General features: G+C 36.5%; 1 protein-coding gene and 1 pseudogene across 1 annotated transcript in view; one reads left to right on the top strand and one right to left on the bottom strand.

The window, feature by feature from the left end:
• Positions 1 to 20,898, bottom strand: part of KLHL1 (kelch like family member 1) — a 321,085-nt gene that overhangs the window by 23,983 nt on the left and 276,204 nt on the right. Inside the window, exon 8 of the mRNA XM_056109709.1 lies at positions 8,888 to 9,050. Coding sequence (XP_055965684.1) covers positions 8,888 to 9,050 — 163 coding nt within the window. The remainder of the gene's footprint in view (positions 1 to 8,887; positions 9,051 to 20,898) is intronic.
• Positions 672 to 783, top strand: LOC130019566 (uncharacterized; annotated as a pseudogene).

The raw sequence follows: 20,898 nt of genomic DNA, 5'->3' as shown, positions 1-20,898 counted from the left end.
AACTCTCTTGTAATGTTCTATAGGCATGGCTTTCCAAGTAAATGGACAGCACAAAATTAGTTAGGAAAAAATTAAATACAAATAATTATTCCTTACAAAAATTATTTTAAAACAAATAAGAAAACTATTTTTCATAAAGAAAGGTTATGGACTATTTAATGTATCCATGGTTACAACTCATGGAAAATTTTAATTCTTGAAAATATTTTCTATGTACTTGATATATTTCATTAATCAATATTATTATAATTAAACTTCCAATCAAACATTTTCTTTTTATTTTTGGCTTTTTGGGTCACAACTGGCGATGAACAGGGGTTACTATTAGCTTTACACTCAGGCAGTGCTCAGGGTACCATATGGGATGCTGGGAATCAAACCCAGCTCAGCCCTGTGCAAGACAAATGCCCTCCCCGCTGTATTATCACTCCAGCCCCATCAAACAAATGTTTCTTAGTAAGGTAAAGGTAAAGGTAAAGGCCCTCCCGTTGATCGTCGATTTGCTCAAGTGGGCCCAGTAACGTCTCCATTGGAGACTTTGTTGTTACTGTGTTTGGCATATCGAATACTCTCGGTAGCTTGCCGGGCTCTCCGAGAGGGGCGGAAGAATCGAACTCGGGTCGGCCATGTTGGCCGCTTGTAAGGCGAACGCCCTACCCGCTGTGCTATCGCTCCAGCCCTCGGCCTTTTGGCTAAGATCAAGTGTAGTATCTGTTCTTATCAGTTTAATGTTTCTTAGTGACTAAGAAAAATATAAAAATGATATATTTTTCTATAATTTTATTCAAAATTATAAAAATAACTAAAGAATAGAAAAGACATTATTTTGTCGGACATTATTTTGGCCAGAGAGATAATACAGTGTATATATAAGATGATAGCCTAACATGAAGATGGCCTGAATTTTATCTCTGGTAACCCTTATGGTCCCTGAGCCCACCAGAAGTAAGCCTTGAGTCAGAAGTTTAGAACCCCTGAACAAAGCTGGTTCTGTTCCCTATATAAAGAAGATAGAAGAAAAAAGGAAGGAGGGAAGGAAGGGAGGGAGGGAGGGAGGGAGGGAGGGTGAGGAGTACTCTAAGAAACTAGATAAATTCTACTAGTGACGGTAAAATTTTGTGGAGAGCTCTCTAAGTTGTTTTCTAACTATCCCTGCAACCTAATTTAGGCCCTTTGCTTGATTTGTTTTACTTCAATGACACATTATACCTGAGAATTACGAAGAGCCCAAGTTTCGTGGTGGAAGTGCATATATTGGCAATATAGAAAGTGACAGCTGACAGTTACACAGCATGAAAGAAAATGTGACATTTCACTTAGACTTGGAAGATGAGTAGAAATTTGTAGGATGAAGAAACACAAAGAAGTGTTCCATGAAGGGGCAGCATTATGTATAAAGACAAGGGCCACTGAAGGTCAGAGCAGGTGATAAATAAAGAGTGGCAGGTATGTCATATTGATGAGAAAGGTGGTGTGAAGGGAAGGAAAGGAGAGATAAAACTGTTAAGATGAAAAATAGTAGATAGAGATTGAAGGGCATGGGTTATATGTCACACTCTGCAGTTGGTATTTCATACTGAGACTATAAAATAGACAGAAAAATAACATTGTTAAGAATCTCCAAATTCACATTGTCTATATCTTCTTGCATATCAAAACCAGAGAGAGCAAAAAAATCTCTACCTTAAGCAACTTAAGGCAGCTGTGTCTCATGGTGTTTCACTAATAAAAATTAAAGAAAACAAAGCAACTTAACAATTTTCTGGGAATGACAAAAATTCCCTTTTCTATTACTTTTCAAAAGGCTTGTGCCACCAACAGATTACTTCCAGTTAATTTTTTATAAAAAAGCTACTAGAGTTCATTTACATATGTTCCATGGATATTATATTCTAGTATATAAGAAATAGTAGTTGAAAGACACAAATTATGCATTAGTTAGGATGTAGGTTCAGGTATGTTTGAAAGCTGTTGTTCAGACATTGAGAACTAGACACATCTCATACTTACTATATCCTCAGTAAAGCATAATCCAGTAATACTTTAGAAGTTTATAGTGAAGAACGATAAATAATCTGAAAATTTCCTGACCTTGCATGCCAATAAATTATCTTGTACAGGATAACAGATGTTGAGAGAAGACACAGACTCAAACATCAGACGTGATTTTGCTATTCAGCATATTAGGTATCTTCATATTCATTTTTATTTTGTTTATGCCTTTAAACTTCAAGAAAGTGATAAAGAAACTTAGGTAAATATTGCACTGAGTGAGTTTTTCTCACATTTGAGGACCTGCAAATTTAAAATTTGCTAATTCTCTAAACTGGCTTTCATCAAACACCCATCCATTACATTTACAAGGAGATTTTAAAAAATCATTATTTTAATGAAAGATGAATACTCTGTGTGCTAATTGATGGCACTATTTCTACCTACCAAAGTTGTCTGATTTCAAAACAAATTTGAAAGGTTGGAACATTAGTACAGCAGGCAGGATGCTTGCCTTATTGCAGCTAATCTGCGTTTGATCCCTAACACCATATATTTTTCCCCTAAGTTCCATGAGGAATGGTCTCTGAGGGTAGAAGCAGGAGTAGGTCCTGAGCACTGACTTGTTATGCACCCCCAAAATAAATAAATAATAAATGTAAAAATAGAGTGTTGCTAAAAAAAAGTTTCTACTTCCTCTTGTTTGGGAATGTGCAGTTATACCAAACACCCTGGAGAATTGTCAGTCGAGCCTCTTGTTATGTTCCATGGTGGAGAATCGGCTTTCACCACTGTTCAGTCAGCAAAATGAAGACCCAAAGTCATTTATAGCGTAATATTTTCAGTTGTATAGCTTACTTTTTTTCATCTTATTAGTCAATATATTTTCACAAGGCTAAGTTCAAATCGTGAAAAATGCATTTTCTCATTTGAGTGTTTGAGTGTTCAGTTTAAAATTAAAGGTAAACATTTCATGTGGTTTATAGAATAATGAATGAGTAAATGTATTAAAAGGGGGATACCTATATCACTCTTGACCCCAGTATTTAGAGAAGAATAGGACAGAGTAGGAAAGAAATAAAAGGGGAAGAAGAGAATGGCAAGTAATGGGTGAACAGGGATAAGAACTTTGATTATATCAACGATATGGGTGAGTGGTATAGTCTTAATACAAAAAAAATAAAAACCTAAAAAAACACGAGATCTAAACTGCAACCACCAACTTTGTAACGTTCTTGTCAAGTTGACAGGGGCTAGAGTGGTGCTGATTATCAAAACACTGATGGAGAAAAGTTGAAATTGCTGGTGGCAATTGAAGATGAACTATTATATTGCTAAAACCCAGCTATCAGCTTGCTGGGCTCTCCGTGAGGGGCACAGGAATTGAACCTGGGTGGGCAATGTGCAAGGCAAATGCCCTACCCGCTGTGCTAGCCTTGGATATATATATCCAAGGCTAGCACATATATATATATATATATATATATATATATATATATATATATATACACACACACACACATACAAACACAGACACATATATATATATATATATATATATATATATATATATTTGTACATTGCTGTGGCTGGACACTTCCCCCCACCCCTTTGTTGGCCTTTGGGAAGTCTCTCTATAAATTTAATGTATCTCTATGTCCATAAAAATAGATAAGAAAGATTATGTAAGTAAATCTAAGATGGTTGTCAGACTAAGTGAAGGAGAAACACACCCCTAGGTGGTATTCTGCCTTGAGCAGATCTAGCCCTAGGAGGTCTTTGTCTTATCTTAGAAGAGCTTCCTTGGGAAGGAAGGGCTTTCATATGTTGATTGTGCTACCTCATCTGGGTATAGTTGCTACCAAGAATGCTTACAGGATGGGCTAAGCATGTAGGCTGCAAAAAGGAGTATGGAAAGACTAGCATGGGAAGAGGAGACAGGAATGAGGGGCAGAGTGAGACTGTAATGGGAACTTAGTGAGACTGGAACAGTCCTGCGTGGAGAATGAATAAACAACAACTGATCACCAACCAGCCTGGTGACCCTGTTCCCTCCTTCGTGAGTCCACTCCAGCTAACTTGTTTATTTTCTGAAATTACACAACTCACCTACACATACACCTCTCTTTGCTGGCCTCAAAGAGGCTAAGGCAGCGCCATGACAGGCTCAATAAGAAGCCAGGTCTAAGTTTTGGTGTCCTAGGCTTACATTACAGTTTCTCAGAGTTACGGTTTCCCCCAAGTAATATGGCCATCCAGGAAAACTAAACAGAAATATCTCTGCTTAGTTCTTTACTAATTAGTACTCTCGTCAAAATTCTTTTGTCTTTGGTAGTTAAAGACTTTTGTTTTGTTTCCTTTTTTTTTTCTTTCATTTTTTTTTTCTTCTATCGAAGCACCATAATTTACTAAGTTACTTCAGATTGAGTTTCTGGCATACGGTGTTCCAACACCATAGTCCCTTCACCAGTGTGCACTTCCTTACACCAGTGTCTTCAGTTTCTCTCACACTGACTGCTATTTTGTTGTTTTTAAAGTTTTTAGACATTATGTGTTACAGTAATGTTTCTAATAGAGTTTTATACATAGCACTTTACTTCGTCCTCCAGAATGAACAGAAATACTGATTGTTATGGTGTCCTCCTCCCTGTCTTACCTCCCAACCCCTATTATCAACCCATGGCAAGCTTCTTACTGAAATCTGGTTCTCAAACTCTCAGTTGCCGGTAGCTTTTGGCTTTTTTTTCTCTCCTATATTTCTTTATAACCTACATCTGAGATCATCCTGTCTGCCCTCTCTTTGACTAATTTGACTCAGTAGGATACTCTCCAGGTCCATATAGAAAATTAGATAATTTCATCTTTCCTTACAGCCAAGTTGTGGGACCTGTATATAAAAACTCCTCTGGCTGTTTGCAGGTTGCCTATCTATGAAGTCTCTTTATGTAAATTTAAATGTGTTTTTCTTTACTCTAGTTAATGTCTTGTGTCAGCTTAAGTATTATGTTAGCGAAGAACCAAGAGAGATAAGAGGAAAATTTCTACCTCAGCAAAGCTTAGCTGTTAAGTGAGGTGAAAGCCTGTGTAGCCTATTTGATGTAACTCATGAAATATGACAATACTTCTTAAAGAAATCTCATAATCTTAAATATGCACTTAAATTCTGGCCCATTAACCATGTGTCCAAATGACAGAATGGGTCACTTCAGTAATAATCCTTCCATGTTTCTTGCTATCTCATACTCTTCACCAAACTCAAACTGCATACTTTAACTCAAACTGCACCTATAGTTTGCTTTTTTATTCTGTGTTGTTTTTCACTCTCTTTAATAAAATGTAAATTGTAAGAGGGTTGATTTAACTCATCTCTTACATATCACCAAAGCAACATATGTTTGCAATTTTTTTAGAAATTAATAAAGTTTTGATTTTAAACTCTCAAAAAATTCGTCGATTTTGCTCGAGCGGGCCCAGTAACGTCTCCATTGGAGACTTTGTTGTTACTGTGTCTGGCATATCGAATACTCTCGGTAGCTTGCCGGGCTCTCCGAGAGGGGCGGAGGAATCAAACTCGGGTCGGCCATGTTGGCCGCTTGTAAGGCGAACGCCCTACCCGCTGTGCTATCGCTGTGCTATCGCTCTCGTCTGATCTCAAAAAATTCAATATAGGAAATCTCAAAAAAAAACGAAACAGTATCTGATCGAGTTTTGCTGAAGCATGATTTTGACAAATTAGAGAGAAAGTTATTACTTTTATTGTTATTATTATTCTATGGGTCACTCTTTTTTTTGAGTAGTTTTATTTATTTATTTTAAATTAATTAATTTATTTTTTGCTTTTGGGGTCACCTGGCGATGCACAGGGGTTACTCCTGTCTCTGCACTCAGGAATTACCCCTACTGGTGCTCAGTTGACTATATGGGATGCTCGGAACCAAACCTGGGTTGGCCACAGGCAAGGCAAATGCCCTACCAGCTGTGCTATTGCTCCGACCCCTCTATGGGCCAGTTTTGACCATACTCAAGGCTTTTTCCTGGATTTGTGCTCAGGGATCACTCCTGATGTTTCTTGGGGGACTCATATATGGTGACAGCGTTCAAATTGAGGTCAACCGCAAGCAATACAAATGTCTTACTCTCTGTGCCAACACTTTCACTTTCAGAGAAGGAGTTAATAATCAAACACTCTGAGAACATAAAATTTAAAGGATTAGTTTTAAATGGATAAAGATGGATTTTTGAAAATGGTAAAAATATTTTATATGATTGAAACTATTATAAATGGTCTAATTTAGTTTTTATATTAATGAAATTCAATATTAATGCATTTTGAAATTTTTGAAATTACTATTAAGTTTAATCAACTGAACCCTTTGGGTACTTATTGTGCTGCAGCGAAGTTAATGCACATGTAGAACTGGAGTTAAATTAGGTCACCCCTATTGAGAATTTGAAATTGTATCCAAAGGTCAGAGAAAATATGAACAAAATCTATATTCACAGTGAATACGAAATATTTACATGTTTTTAAAGGACAAAAAAACAGAGGCTAGAGTGATGGTACAGTGGGTAGGGTATTTGCCTTAAACACTTCGATCCCCAGCGTTCGACATTGTCCTCCTAGTCCATCAGGACTGATTCCAAGTACAGAGCCAGTAGTAGACCCTAAACGCTGCTGGGGATGGCCCCAAAACAACACACGATACCAATTATTAAAAGAGAATATCTCAGTTGGTGGGATTACCATAAGAATAGCCATAAGGATCTGAATTATCAAGGAAAGAAAGGGACACTGAGCAGTTTAATATTACTGACCTGGAGGGTATATAAGGCAGGTAGTAAAAGACTGGAGGAAAAGAAGAGCCTTAAATCATAAAACCATTCTATTCCAGATTGGTGAGTCAGTCAATGGTTATGATTGAGTAGGGAACTAAAGTGAATGTCTGCCATTGTTATACATTCTAATTCTGAGGTGTGATTTATCAAGACTTCTCTTCGGACCAGTGGAAAATAGCTAATTTACTCTTGTGCTGGCACTTTAGCAGTTTCATAGGTTTATTATATAATTTTATTCTTTTGTCAGAGCGATCTTTATGAAATCTAAATGCAACCATAGCTCCGTCCCTTTATAACTTGTAGTCAAGTTGCAACGTGGCCAGGGACCTGCTTTTCTGTTTAATCTTTAATCTTTTTAATCATGATGAAAGATATAGTTACTCCTTCTCATCATGTTTAGAAAACTAAAGTTTTCCTCTTTTCATTCACATTTGACAATCATTGACTCGATGTAAATTGTTCCCGCTCGTTATGATAATTGCTTGGTTTGGGGAAATTATGTCTTCTAGAAGGTAAATTTCAGTCCGCCTAATCTGTGGATTCAGATGCTGTGCACACTAGGTAAGTGAGAGGTATGGAGAGAATAGCAGCTATACTATCTACTCTCATGATACCTTACAGTGTAAAATTCTGGCTGCACAGACATTGACATTGCCTGGACATGGTTATTACTGTAAGCTTTTAAATAAGTCAATCATTTTTGTCCATGGAGAATCATAAAATAAAATGATTGTGTTTTAAGTTCTGCAGATTATCTAGGGCTAACACAGCAGACATTTATTAAAATTCAAGAAGTGTTCAGGCAATATGAGTATTTGATCTTTGAGCTAACTAGGGAAATTTAAGAATTAAAAAGAAAAAGATAGTCTAGCAATAAAATAAAGTTTGAAATAACCTTAAGCTAAGGCAGAGAATAAAGAAGAATCAAAGGAAACTATTAATGTGGATATTATTTTTGGGTGCTTATATGTCGAATCACTACAGAAGAATGTTAAATTGTACCTATTAATCAAGTATGCCAGAAGCTGCCCACCTGACATAAGATTACTTACCCATCACTTAGCATATTTTATTGAAAGACCTACTAATGTGCTTCATGAAATTAAAAATTTTACCCTTGAAGGTATTTGTGCATAGTCACTAATTTGAAGCCATGTATAAATTATTTATATGCCTGTTTCACAATAAATGGTATCATCAGTAACTTAAGATCGATGTCTTTTATTGTTCCTAAATGGACAAAATATTCAAAATAATATTAAAGGAAACAACAGTCAGGTTAATATGACATATTAATCAGATATGAAAATGAAATAAGAATGGAAAGTCACATTTATTATGGAGTAAAAAAAGAGAGCTGGTTGAAGGGGATATTAAAACAATTTTTTGCTTTGGCTTGAAATGAAAGGTCACTCCTCATGATTTCATGTTGGAAACATAAAAATGAAATGCAGGTAGACTCAGAACTTAAAATGACACAATTTTTAAAATTGTGTCATTAAATCATACTTCCGGAGGATATATCAAAACTAAATTTACATTAGAATAAAATTTACATTAAAATTAAATTAGAATATTATTTGAAAATAAATTAGAATCATACATTTTGGAAAGTATTGGGCAATATTCAGAAGTGCTAAATTGTCAGTTGTCCCCCTAGGTTGGGGCTCAGGGATCATTCCAGAGGGTACTTTTGAGACTATGTAGGTTTCCAGGGATTGAATATGGATCACTTAACACGGTATTGTCACTTCAGTCACAAAACCCAATTTTTAAAAACAGTAACACAAAATATTATAAAAAATCAATCAAAGCAGCTTCTAAAAGGTTATATAAAGAACATTCAGTCATTTACTTATTATTTTTTTCTCTTTTTTGGCTCACATCCAGTGATGCACTTTGCACTCAGGAATCATCCCTGACTGTGCTCGGGGAACCATATGGGATGCTGGGAATTGAACTCAGGTCGGCTGCGTGCAAGGCAAACACCCTACCCACTGTACTATTGCTCCAGCCCCAGTCATTTACATTTTCAGAATAAAGAGATACATCTACTTACTTGCCGTTCAATGCTGCAACACCAACTGTGCTCCGAGCAATAGACATGCTGGCCACAAATGTCCACTGCTGACTCTGCGGGTCCCACCTCTCCACTGTATTCAAATAGCTCCAGCCATCATGGCCTCCCACAGCATAAATAGGGCCTTCAAGCACCGTCACACCTAAAGCATTGGAGAAATAAATATGAATAATCACAGCGAGTTTTTAAAAGCAAATTAAATGGAAAATTTCTCATTGAACTCAGTATTGGGCCTAGCTGGACAGAATTGATTGCAATGAGGTAGAAATCTTTATTATCTTTAGCTTTCAAATTAAGAAAACATAATAAAAATTAAATATTTATATATTTATAGTTCTTCCCTGTTTTTGCCTTTTTTTCCCTGTTAAATGTTCTTGAAGTCACAATAACCCTGACTGATTATGAAGGAGGGGTAATTGACCAAGTAAATTAAAATATGGATTAAAAAACAACAAATGTTTTATTAAACTGCTGATAAAAGTCTAAAAAAAGTAATAAGAACCCATGGAAATAGGCTCTTGCCAGATAAAACTAACAGGTGGTATTATAATAAACTTCTGGAATATGATATAAGCATAGAATGAAACAAATGTAGCATGGCATTTTCACTCCTCCATCAAGGTTCTGATGTCTTCTCCAGGAATTGGCAAATACTATTGGATATTTTCTGAGATCAATGGCACTCTCATATTATCTAAAACCTGGATCTGAGTACTATTGCAAGGGTTTTATAGTTTCCCTCATTTAGCTAACTTCCATGTTTATTGTATGCATGTGTGTTGTAATGTAAATTTTCCTACAAATTTTGTTGTAATTACATGGAGATATTTTATGAAATCCCTAAGATTGTATATGTGTGTGCATATATATATAGATGTGTGTGTACATATATAGAATGTGTGTGTATATATATATAATACATATATATGTAGCACTGTAGCACTGTCTCCCCATTGTTCATCTATTTGCTCGAGCAGGCACCAGTAACATCTCCATTGTGAGACTTCTTGTTACTGTTTTTAGCATATTGAATAAACCACAGTAGCTTGCCAGTCTCTGCCGTGCAGGCGGGATACTCTCAGTAGCTTGCTGGGCTCTTGAGAGGAATGGAGGAATTGAACCCAGGTCAGCCACATGCAAGGCAAACACCCTACCTGTTGTGATTTTGCTCCAGCCTTCATATATATGTATGTGTATATATGTGTATGTATGTGCGTGTATATATATATATATATATATATGTAGTACATGTATATATGTACTATTCAAACCAAATTTATTCAGATCCAGAGAGATTTTAGAGTAAGTAGTTCTTTGACTTGCATTCTGCAGACCTGACTGGGGTTTATTCTCAGTGAGACATATGGTTCCTGAGTACCACCAAGAGTGACCTTTGAGCACAAAAACTAAGTCCTAAGCACTGACCAATGTGGCCCTCCCCAAAATATAAAACAAACTGATTTATGAATAATCTCAATGATACAGGGAATCCGAGAAATAAATGAATGAGATAAATGTTCAATATTGAATTTTCAATTATTTTATTGTGCTTCACTTTAGTGCACTTCACAGATTTTGTACTTTTTACAAATAGTAGTTTTGATGCAACCCAGCATTGAGCAAATCCATTTCCTCTATTTTCCTAATAGCTTCAATATTTGTTAGAAGTTTTAGCAATATTTTTTTCAATTATTTTTTAGTGTTTATTTCACTCTTATATAGGTCTCCAAGGAAATACTGAATAACAAATTATAAAAATTACTAATATTCTGATTTTGCTTTGACTCTCTCAGTTGTATAACAAGTGTCTTAAAAATTTTGTTACTTGACCAATTGAAGACTCTTTCCTTTGACATTTTATTTCACTTTGTTTATCTCTGATAATGTTATGACTTTCAGCATATATGCTATGATATTCAGCATATTTAACTGAATATGATAAAAACTACTTTATCTGAATATGACATATATAGAATAAAAGGCGTAATTCAAATCGTAACATCACTTGATCACTTGACATCCCATTACTCATCGATTTGCTTGAGTGGGCACCAGTAACGTCTCCATTCGTCCCTGTCAACATGCTACTGTAGCCCTATGGCGTCTGCTCGTTCATTCTAGGAACACGAGGAGCCTCAAACTGATCATTCAGGGTCTTGACGAAGAAGTCTGACCATCACGTAGGTGGGTGGCCACACAATCTTTTGACAACCAGTGGAATCCAGTCGGTAATGGCTCTAGTCCAGCGGTCATCTCCAAATCTCATTAGGTGGCCAGCCCATCTAACAGCCCATCTAATTTTCGATGCCTTCGATAATGAGACAGCATCCTTGATTCTTGATCTTCGATAGAGGCATCTTTTTTTGGCTATTTCTCTCTTGGATTTCTTTTTTTTTTTTCTCTCTTGGATTTCTTTGCAAAATCATGGAAGTGCTGAACCAGTCGATAATATTCCTCGTCAATGTTGTCAACGATGGCATCTTCCCATGTTGCCACAATAGTGTCAAAGAGCTCCCAGTTGGTGGTCGTTATGGGAGTTCTCTTCTTAAACTTTGCAGTCCTTTCTCCTCACTCTGTGAAGTAGAATTTTGCACAAAGGAGATGATGGTCAAATCCTGTTTGTAATTTTGGGACAACAGAGACATTGGTCAGGCAAAACCATTGATTGAATATGATGTGGTCAATTTTGTTGCTCCCGGTGGATGGTTCCAGAATGAAATTGACCATCCACCAGGAGACTCCTAAGTCCAACGTTTAGATTAGGTCTTCTGGAATTGTGAGTTACCATGAATGGTCTTGGTCAACATGAAAAACTCAGACAGTCTCTCACCCTGTTTGTTTCATTCTAGGCCACGGATCCCGATGTAGAGTTTTTCGGCTGATCTCCTATGTCCTATCTTGGCATTAAAATCACCAACAATGTTCTTGTAGAAGGTGTGATCTTCTTTATAGAAATTCTCCAGTTCCATGTAGAACTTCTCAATTTCTACTTCAGAATAATTGGATGTTGGTGCATAGACAACGAAGACAGAAAGAGTTCCAGCAGTGAGCAACATCTATTCAAGTGTAATCATTCAATTCGGGTTGTTTTGAATCGATGCTTTTGGCCAAGTTCGTTTTGACAAGGATACCGACACCAACGAATCCTCTTTTGTCGCATGTTCTGAGGAAAAGTTCTTCTCCTGTGTCGAAAACAGCATGATGTGATTGATTCCTTCTCTTCTCTGTCAGATCAATGATGCCGTATTGAAATTTCTTGCTTGTACCATCGGATGGATGCATCTGATGCCAGCATACGTGCATTGAAAGTACAGACAATCATTTTTGTCCTTCCTGATTTATATATGCATATAAAATATTTTTTATAAAACATGGGGTAATTGTACTGTCCTCCCATTGTTCAGCGATTTGCTCAAGTGGGCCCAGTAACAATGTGAGACTTGTTACTGTGCTTGGCATATGGAATACATCATAACTAGCTTGCCAGACTTTGCCATGCGGGCAAGTACTCTCGGCAGCTTGCCAGGCTCTCTGAGGGTGGGGAGGAATCCAACCTGGGCTGACCAGGCTGGCCACATGCAAGGCAAACACCTTACCCACTGTGCTATTGCTCCAGCCCATGGGGTAATTATGATAAGTAAATAAAAAGACTTCTTTGAAGTATGTTCTAAAACCCATATTCTAATTTTTGCACTTGGGTTCAATTTCTACGCCCCTCTCAGAGAGCCCGGCAAGCTACTGAAAGCATCTCGCCCACATGGCGAAGTCTGGCAAGCTACCCATGACATATTTGATATGCCAAACACAATAACAACAAGTCTCACAACGGAGAATGTTACGGGGCCCACTCGAACAAACTGATGAACAATGGGAGGACAGTGCTACAGTGCTACATTGCTACTCTAATTTTTAAATTTAAAACTATTTTTTATATTTAACACTGTAAATAATATTAGAAGCGGAATTCTAAATATACAAATTGAGTGAATTTTGACAATGCCTAGTACAAATATTATGATATAGGTATTTTATTTACTTGTGTTTTTTTGTTTTGTTTTGATTTTTTTGGAACACAGCCAGCAGTGCTCAGGGATCATTCTTAGGAAAGCTCAGGGAACATCTGATGTTCCAGAAATATGCATACAAAGTCAGCTTCATACAAAGTTAGTGCCTTGCTTACTGCAGCTAACTCTCCAACCTGTGATAAAGTTTTTACAAAATATGGAAATATTTTCACTTAAAAATTATTAAAAAAAAACAAATGCAATAATTAGTATTGTAGCACCGTAGCACTGTTCTCCCGTTATTCATCGATTTGCTCGAGTCTCACAAGTTGTGAGACTGGTTATTACTGTTTTTGGCATATCGAATACACCACAGGGAGCTTGCCAAGCTCTGCCATGCGGGCAAGATACTCTCGGTAGCTTGCCAGGCTCTCTGAGAGGAGCAGAGGAATCGAACCTGGGTCAGCTGTGTGCAACCCTACCAGCTGTGCTATTGCTCCAGCTAAGAATAGAAAATAATGCAATATGCACAATAAAGATATAGTGGGTTTGGTTCCAGACCACTGTAATTAAGCTAATAGATCAACAATGTGCATGATAACGAATGTTTGCTTTCTAGTGCATTAAAGATTAGGTCTATACTATACTGGAGCGATAGCACAGCGGTAGGGCGTTCGCCTTACAAGTGGCCAACATGACCGACCCGAGTTCGATTCCTCCGCCCCTCTCGGAGAGCCCAGCAAGCTACCGAGAGTATTCGATATGCCAGACACAGTAACAACAAAGTCTCCAATGGAGATGTTACTGGGCCCGCTCGAGCAAATCGATGATCAATGGGAGGGCCTTTACTTACTTTACTTACTTACTATACTGTAGGCTAAGGTGGATAAGCATCATGTCTAAAATACAAAGAAGCCATAATTGAAAAAATTATTGCTAAAACGTCTAACAAATATTAAAGCTATTAGAAAAAATAGAGGAAATGGATTTACTCAACGCTGGGTTGCATCAAAACTATTATTTGTAAAAAGTACAAAATCTGTGAAGTGCACTAAAGTGAAGCACAATAAAATAAGGTATTCCAAAAATTTTCCCTTAAGGAAGATACAATTGGTATAGATGACACAAATAATAAAATGCTAAGAACCTCTGAATTGTATGCTTCAAATAGTTTAATAATTATCTCCACAGAATTTCTCAGGTTTCTTTTTAGTGTGTGATTTCATACAATTTAAAGACAATTCAAATGAAAATGAATTGAAGTGCATGATTTAAACCAAAGCAATGAAATGAAGCCTAGGAATTCATACATACAAATTCAAAATTCCTACTCTTCTAGTCAAATAATAGCCAGTTAAGTTTAATATCCTCACAAGTATTGTGGAGACCAAAAAATATTGTTTCATGTGGTTTGTCATTAGTATTGTAATCAGGTAGAAATAATCACATAATATAAATAAGTGGAGAAGACTGTGAAAGTATTAATTGTTCAATTCTGTTATTCATTAATTGGTTCTACAAATTAGAATTTACTTTGGTTTTGAATGTAGAGATAAAATAGAGTCTACATTTAAACACTTTAACTAGCAATGTAATATAATAATGCATATATCATACACATAAATATATGCATAAAACATACACAAACAGAAAATTATATATTAGTCAATAAAGAAAATTATTAAATATTTTATACATTATTATTAAGTGATTGATTTACCAGCAGTGACAATATCAAGACTGTGGGCAAAGTACCCGAAAAGTATTCTGGCTTTGAAGTACAACTGCCAATCTCTAATTTCTATTTGTACTAGATGTTCACTGGAATAAAAGCCTGTATTTTTTTTAATCTCAATCTTAAATAAGTATTTTATGTACTTAACATGAGTAGTAAATACAACGCAATATAGTAATTGATAAATAGTAGTCCCGTATTAAATTTGAGTTACTATGTAAATAAAGTGGTCAGTCTGGCCATCCTTTAAAGCAGAGATGTTAGGAACTCAAGAGTAAAAAAATAATGGAGTGATTCACTCAAAACTCTGCCCAAAACTGAAGTTACTTTCCAAACATCTTTATATTTGTGAGAAGAAGCTGAACAAGTAATATGTTTCCCAAGAACTAATCTTTGTTTTGACAACTTAGTGAGTTTGAAAAATAACCATTTTTCCCCTTAAAATTTGCATGATTCATTCTTATAAATTAAATAAAATATCTTCTGGGTACCCTTAAAATGTTAATTGCACATTTTTGCACCTTTTATGATTTCCTTGCAAAAATTACTTTAAGTTTGTAAATGACTGAACAAGAATAATTTTAAAAATCCTATTATTAAATTTATTTCGATATGCCAGACACAGTATATGCCAGACACAGTAACAACAAAGTCTCCAATGGAGACGTTACTGGGCCCGCTCGAGCAAATCGATGATCAACGGGAGGGCCTTTACATTATTAAATTTAATTTCTTACTCTGTTTACTAGAAATATCTTCACAGATAAGTTATACTCATGTTGGTTTTTTAAAATATCATGCTATTCTTTATTCAATAGCAGTATTAAATGCACTTTGAAAATGATTTAAAATATTGCCTCTAATAAGGCTGACCCAGGTTTAGATCACAGCATCATTACGTATGTTCCCTGATCCCTACCAGTGCAAATCCAGGAGTAAACATTGAACACGACAGGTATGACTCAAACAATGAAAAAAGGAAGAAAAATATTTTAATATGTTTATGTTAACACAACCAGAATATTAACTAATCTTGTTCTCTTATAAACAAAATTATTCTTTATTAAGTCCCTGCAAATATAATTGAAACAAAATATTGCTAACCTTCCTATAATCTCGAATGACTGCAAATTTAAAGAGACTATGTGTCTATATTTTAAGTTTTGGAACCACACCGGTGATACCCAGGGTTACTCCTGGCTCTGCATTCAGGAATTGCATCTGGCAGTGTTCGGGGTTGGGATATGATATGTCAAGGAACAAGACTAAGTCCATGCAAATAAGGCAAATACACTATCTGGTGTACTATCACCACAGCCCCTAAAGAGCCTGTGTTTTAATTACATAAAACATTACATTATACAATAAGTAGATACTGCTAGTTGCTTGTTTGCATAGTTGTCAGTAGCTGCATAATTTCAAAGCATGATTCTACGGAGGGCTGGAGCATTAGCATAGCAGGTAGGGCATTTGCCTTGCACGTGGCCGACATTGCTAACCCGAGTTTGATTCCTCCGCACCTCTCAGAGAGCACCGCAAGCTACCGAGAATATCTTACCCCCACAGCAAAGCCTGGCAAGCTATATGTGATGTATTCGATATGCCAAACACAGCAACAACTCTCACAATGTTACTGGGTCTGCTCGAGCAAATTGATGAACAATGGGAGGACAGTGACAATGACAGTGATTCTACAAAATTAAGATTTACTGCTTAGAGAATATCCACTTTGAAACAAAATAATGCATATTTATTTATTTGTAAATAGTCATTAGGTTAAATTATTATAATATTGTTGATATTAATTATATAATCACTAAATATATCTAAATTACCATGGGCTTTATAATGTGTGCATGACTTTGTTTTAAATTTTCTTTCCTAAGTTATTTAGATATTTTGATATGCCAAATCCAGCAGATAAAATGGGTCTCATTCCCCTGACCCCGAATATGTCAGCGTTGAGAAGGATGGGGAAGGAAAGGCTAATAAAATCTCAAGGCCGAACTAGGTTGCCAAAACGAAGAAACACAAAAATGACTATCTGTACTTTCAATGAACGTACACTGGCATCTGATGCATCCATTGAGGACCTGATGGTACAAGCGCAAAAGTTCAAGTACGACATCATTGGTTTGACCAAGATGAGAAAGCATCAATCAAATCACACCGTTTTTGACACTGGAGTTCATTGGAATATGTGATAAAAGAGGCATCGGTGGTGTTGGTGTCCTTTTCAACACAAACTTAGCCATGAGCATTGATTCATTTGAATGCCCAAGAACCCGAACAGGATGATTACACTTGATTAGATGTGGCTCACTGCTGGCAGTTTCTATCTTCATTGTCTACGCACCAACATCCAATTACAGTGAAAGAGAAATTGAGAAGTTCTACATGGAGCTGGAAAAGTTCTATAAAGAAGACCACACCTTCTACAAGATCATTGTCGGTGATTTTAATGCCAAGATTCAGGACTGAGAAGATCAGCCGAAGAACTCCACATCGGGACCCATGACCTACAATGGAATGAACAGGGTGACAGACTGTCTGAGTTCATCATGTCGACCAAGACCATCCATGGTAACTCACAGATCCAGAAAGCCAAATCTAAACGTTGGACATGGGAGTCTCCCGGTGGACAGTTCGACAATAAAATTGACCACGTCCTATTCAATTGACGGTTTTGCCTGACTGATGTTGCTGTTATCACAAAATTCTAAACGGGATTGGACCACCGTCTCCTTCATGCAAAATTCTAATTCACAGAGCGGTAGAAAGGAATACAAAGTTTAAGAAGAGAACTCCCAGAATGACCACCAACTGGAAGCTCTGGTTCTGTTGTGGTAACATGAGAAGATGCCATCATTGACAACACTGACAAGAAATACGAACGACTGGTTCAGCACCTCCATGATTGTGCGAGGAACACCAAAAGAGAGATAACCACAAAAAAAGCCTCTCTTCAAAAACTCTTGAGCTTATTCGCCAACGTGTCTTGGCACATGCCTCAGGCAACCTCAAGCAAACGTCTGAGCTCGCAGAGCAGTGCAGAGAAGCAATCAAGAAAGACCTCAAAGAGAGAAGAGCTGCAGTGCTGGCAGATGCAGTAGAAGCCGGAAAAAGCATTTGCAACTCCTGCCTGTACTTCATCAACTACAAGACCAAGATGACTGCCTCGTGACATCCTGATGGATCTATCACATCTTCCAGAAGGGCAATGGAGAAGATTATTCATGACTTCTACTCAGATCTCTTTAATAGCCACGTCCACTTGCCCACACGCCACATTCCACAGGATGGATATGTCGTTCCCAATGTTCTCCCTTCCTAAATCCAACATGCCATCTCGTCGGTAAAGAAACAAAGAGCACCTGGCCCAGACAAGATCAGACCTGAACACCTGAAGAACTTACCATCAGTACTCACCAATACACTGGCTCAGCTCTTCACACGCTACCTGCCTGAATGCAAGGTTCTATCCCAGTGGAAAACCAGCAGGACTGTACTACTATACAAGAAGGGAGACATCCACGACATTGGCAACTATCGCCAATCTGCCTATTGTCTGTCATCTACAAACTGTTCACTCGAGTCATCCTGAATAGGATTAGCAGAACACTAGATGAAGGACAACCATGTGAGCAAGCCGGGATCCACAAAGGATTCAGCACCATCGACCATATCCACATGAGAAGCAAGCTCACTGAGGTTTCTCGGGAGTTCAAGATGCCTCTCTGTCTAAAGTTCATTGAAAGAAGGCCTTTGATTCTGTTGAGATGGAAGCGGTCACTGAAGCCCTAGCCAATCAGAGCATTCAAACTCAATACATCAGCATCTTCTGAGCCCATCTCTTCCGTTCCACTGTTCTTCCTGCATTAACATAGGCCTCAGAGACCTGGACCCTACGAAAACAGGATGAGAACGCTATTCGGGTCTGTCAAAGAGGATTGAAAGAGCTATTCTTGGAGTATCACATTTCACTCAAATGAGAGAAAAAATCCAGAGTTTTGACCTCCATCAGCACTCAAGAATTAGGGATGCTGTCTCATTTGCCAAGGCATCGAAAATCAGATGGGCTGGACAAGTAATGAGATTTTGAGATGACCGCTGGACTTAAGCCATTACTGACTGTATTCCAGGGACGTCAAAAGATTGTATGGCCACCCACCTACGAGATGGTCAGACTTCTTCGTCAAGACCCTGAACAATCGGTTTGAGGCTCTTCATGTTCCTAGAACAAGCAGATGCTATTGGGATATGCTAGCATGCAACAGGGATGAATGGAGATGTTACTGGCACCCGCTTGAGCAAATCAATGAGTAATGGGATATAATGTCATCAAATTATTTAGGAAAATCATGAAGGATATAATAGTAACAAGTAAATGTACAACTAAACTGACAATTTCAGCATTTTAAAATACTCTTACTTCAGAAGCAATAAACTACTAGATAGTTAATAAAAAATTAATACCTTGTACTTGCTCTGTGCAAAGAATTCAGCAAAAATAACTTGCCTTGTGAGGAATGGGAAAATGATGTGAGTAATTTCCAAGAATATTATATGTATATATGCCTATGTACATGTGTCCATAAATACTTACATTTTATAAACAAATATACACAAACAAACATATATTCCATTTTATATTTGCACATTATGTATAACATTAATATTCAATGAATGTTTTTAATATATTAAGTATTATGATGTGATTAATAATAGAAAAAATAATTACAGGCAGATACAATTTACTATTTTGGTAGATGTTTTAAAAGAAATTATACAAATTATTTAATTTAAAATATGCTGCATTTTTTATTTGCTTCAATAGTTAGTGTTTAAACTTGGTTGCCCATTGAAATCACCTGGGAACTTTTGAAAAATGCAATGTCTGAATTATAGAGAATATAATTTATTCGTGTTGGGCAGAGGCCTAAAACTCAAAGTCCCCTTGGGTGAATTCTTCTTTTCAAGTTTAGATTAAGAATGATTGTCACATAGGAAAATGGCAACAGTCTTAAAATCATGGTAGAATGTCTCTGCCAACAATCTGTTTCAATTATAAATCTAATATATTTAATTCATGCCTCTTTCTCTCCATCTCCCATTACCTCCCTGTTATCCCTCTCTGACTTTGTGTGTGTTTGTTCTGAGTAGATTTATGAAGTGATCAAGATTAACATAAAACTACATCTGCTAATTAATATTCAATTTTATTACTGTTTATTTCAATCATTTCACAGATCTTTCATACATACAATTATGATCACCTTTAATTTGCTCGTATCCTCATCAAATGTACAGTGGATTAAGAGTAGGTGCATTATATCAATCAATTAAGGTGTTTTGAAATACCTGTTCATATGAAGTAATTAATATTTCTTGTCTTAACTGTGAAAGCGAAGACTAAGGTAAAAATGATGAAAAATTCGGATTCATTAGAAAGTGAAAAATTCTTGACCAAAGGATGTTGCCTAAGGTCTTGTGGTGGAAAGCACAGTGAGTCTGAGAACCTAGAAGAAAGTTAACTTAATGAAAAATAGGAAAGACTAGGGCAGATAATATGCTGGGTATAAGATTGAAAAGTTAAAGTATCACTCAAAGTGGGACCTTCTGTGCCAAACTATTCTGTTTTTTTTCCCTAACAGAAGTTTGAAATCACTAAAATGTGTTGAGACTATTATAATGCAAATATTACTTTATATGCATATATATGTATATATACATACATATATAGAGAGAGATCAATAGATAGATAGAGAGAGTCTAGTTGTTTGTTCTTCAGGTGATGGGGGCATATATTTACCTATATTGAACTCTGGCCTCTGCACATATTCTACCACTTGAGCCACATCCTGGTTTCCAGGATTTGTTTGTCCAAAGATATCAGGACTGGCAGTGATGTGGAAAGATGAAAATGCATGTGTTGATTGTTATGTTGTATGTGCAATGATAGACATTTGAGCTGATGTGAATGAGATTGATATAAGATAAAATGAAGAATTCAGTATATATTTTCAAATGAATAATAGTTTTCTATCCTTTCCTTACAACTCTTACTCATTCACCAATACTTTATGTCTATCAAGAAAAAAAAATAAGTCCTGATTTCATGCCTTTGGAAATGCTAGTTATCTTCTCTCTCCCAATTTCTTAATTGTATAATGCAACTAATTATGTTACCTAACCCATAAGTTTATTTTACAGATTGAATGAAATAACATAATTAAAACGTTTATCAGTAA

Source organism: Sorex fumeus, unplaced genomic scaffold (assembly GCF_029834395.1).
Source record: "Sorex fumeus unplaced genomic scaffold, SorFum_2.1 ptg000008l, whole genome shotgun sequence".
Lineage (NCBI taxonomy): Eukaryota > Metazoa > Chordata > Mammalia > Eulipotyphla > Soricidae > Sorex > Sorex fumeus.
Note: the sequence above shows the minus strand (reverse complement) of the source record. Positions and strands in the feature narration are given on the sequence as shown.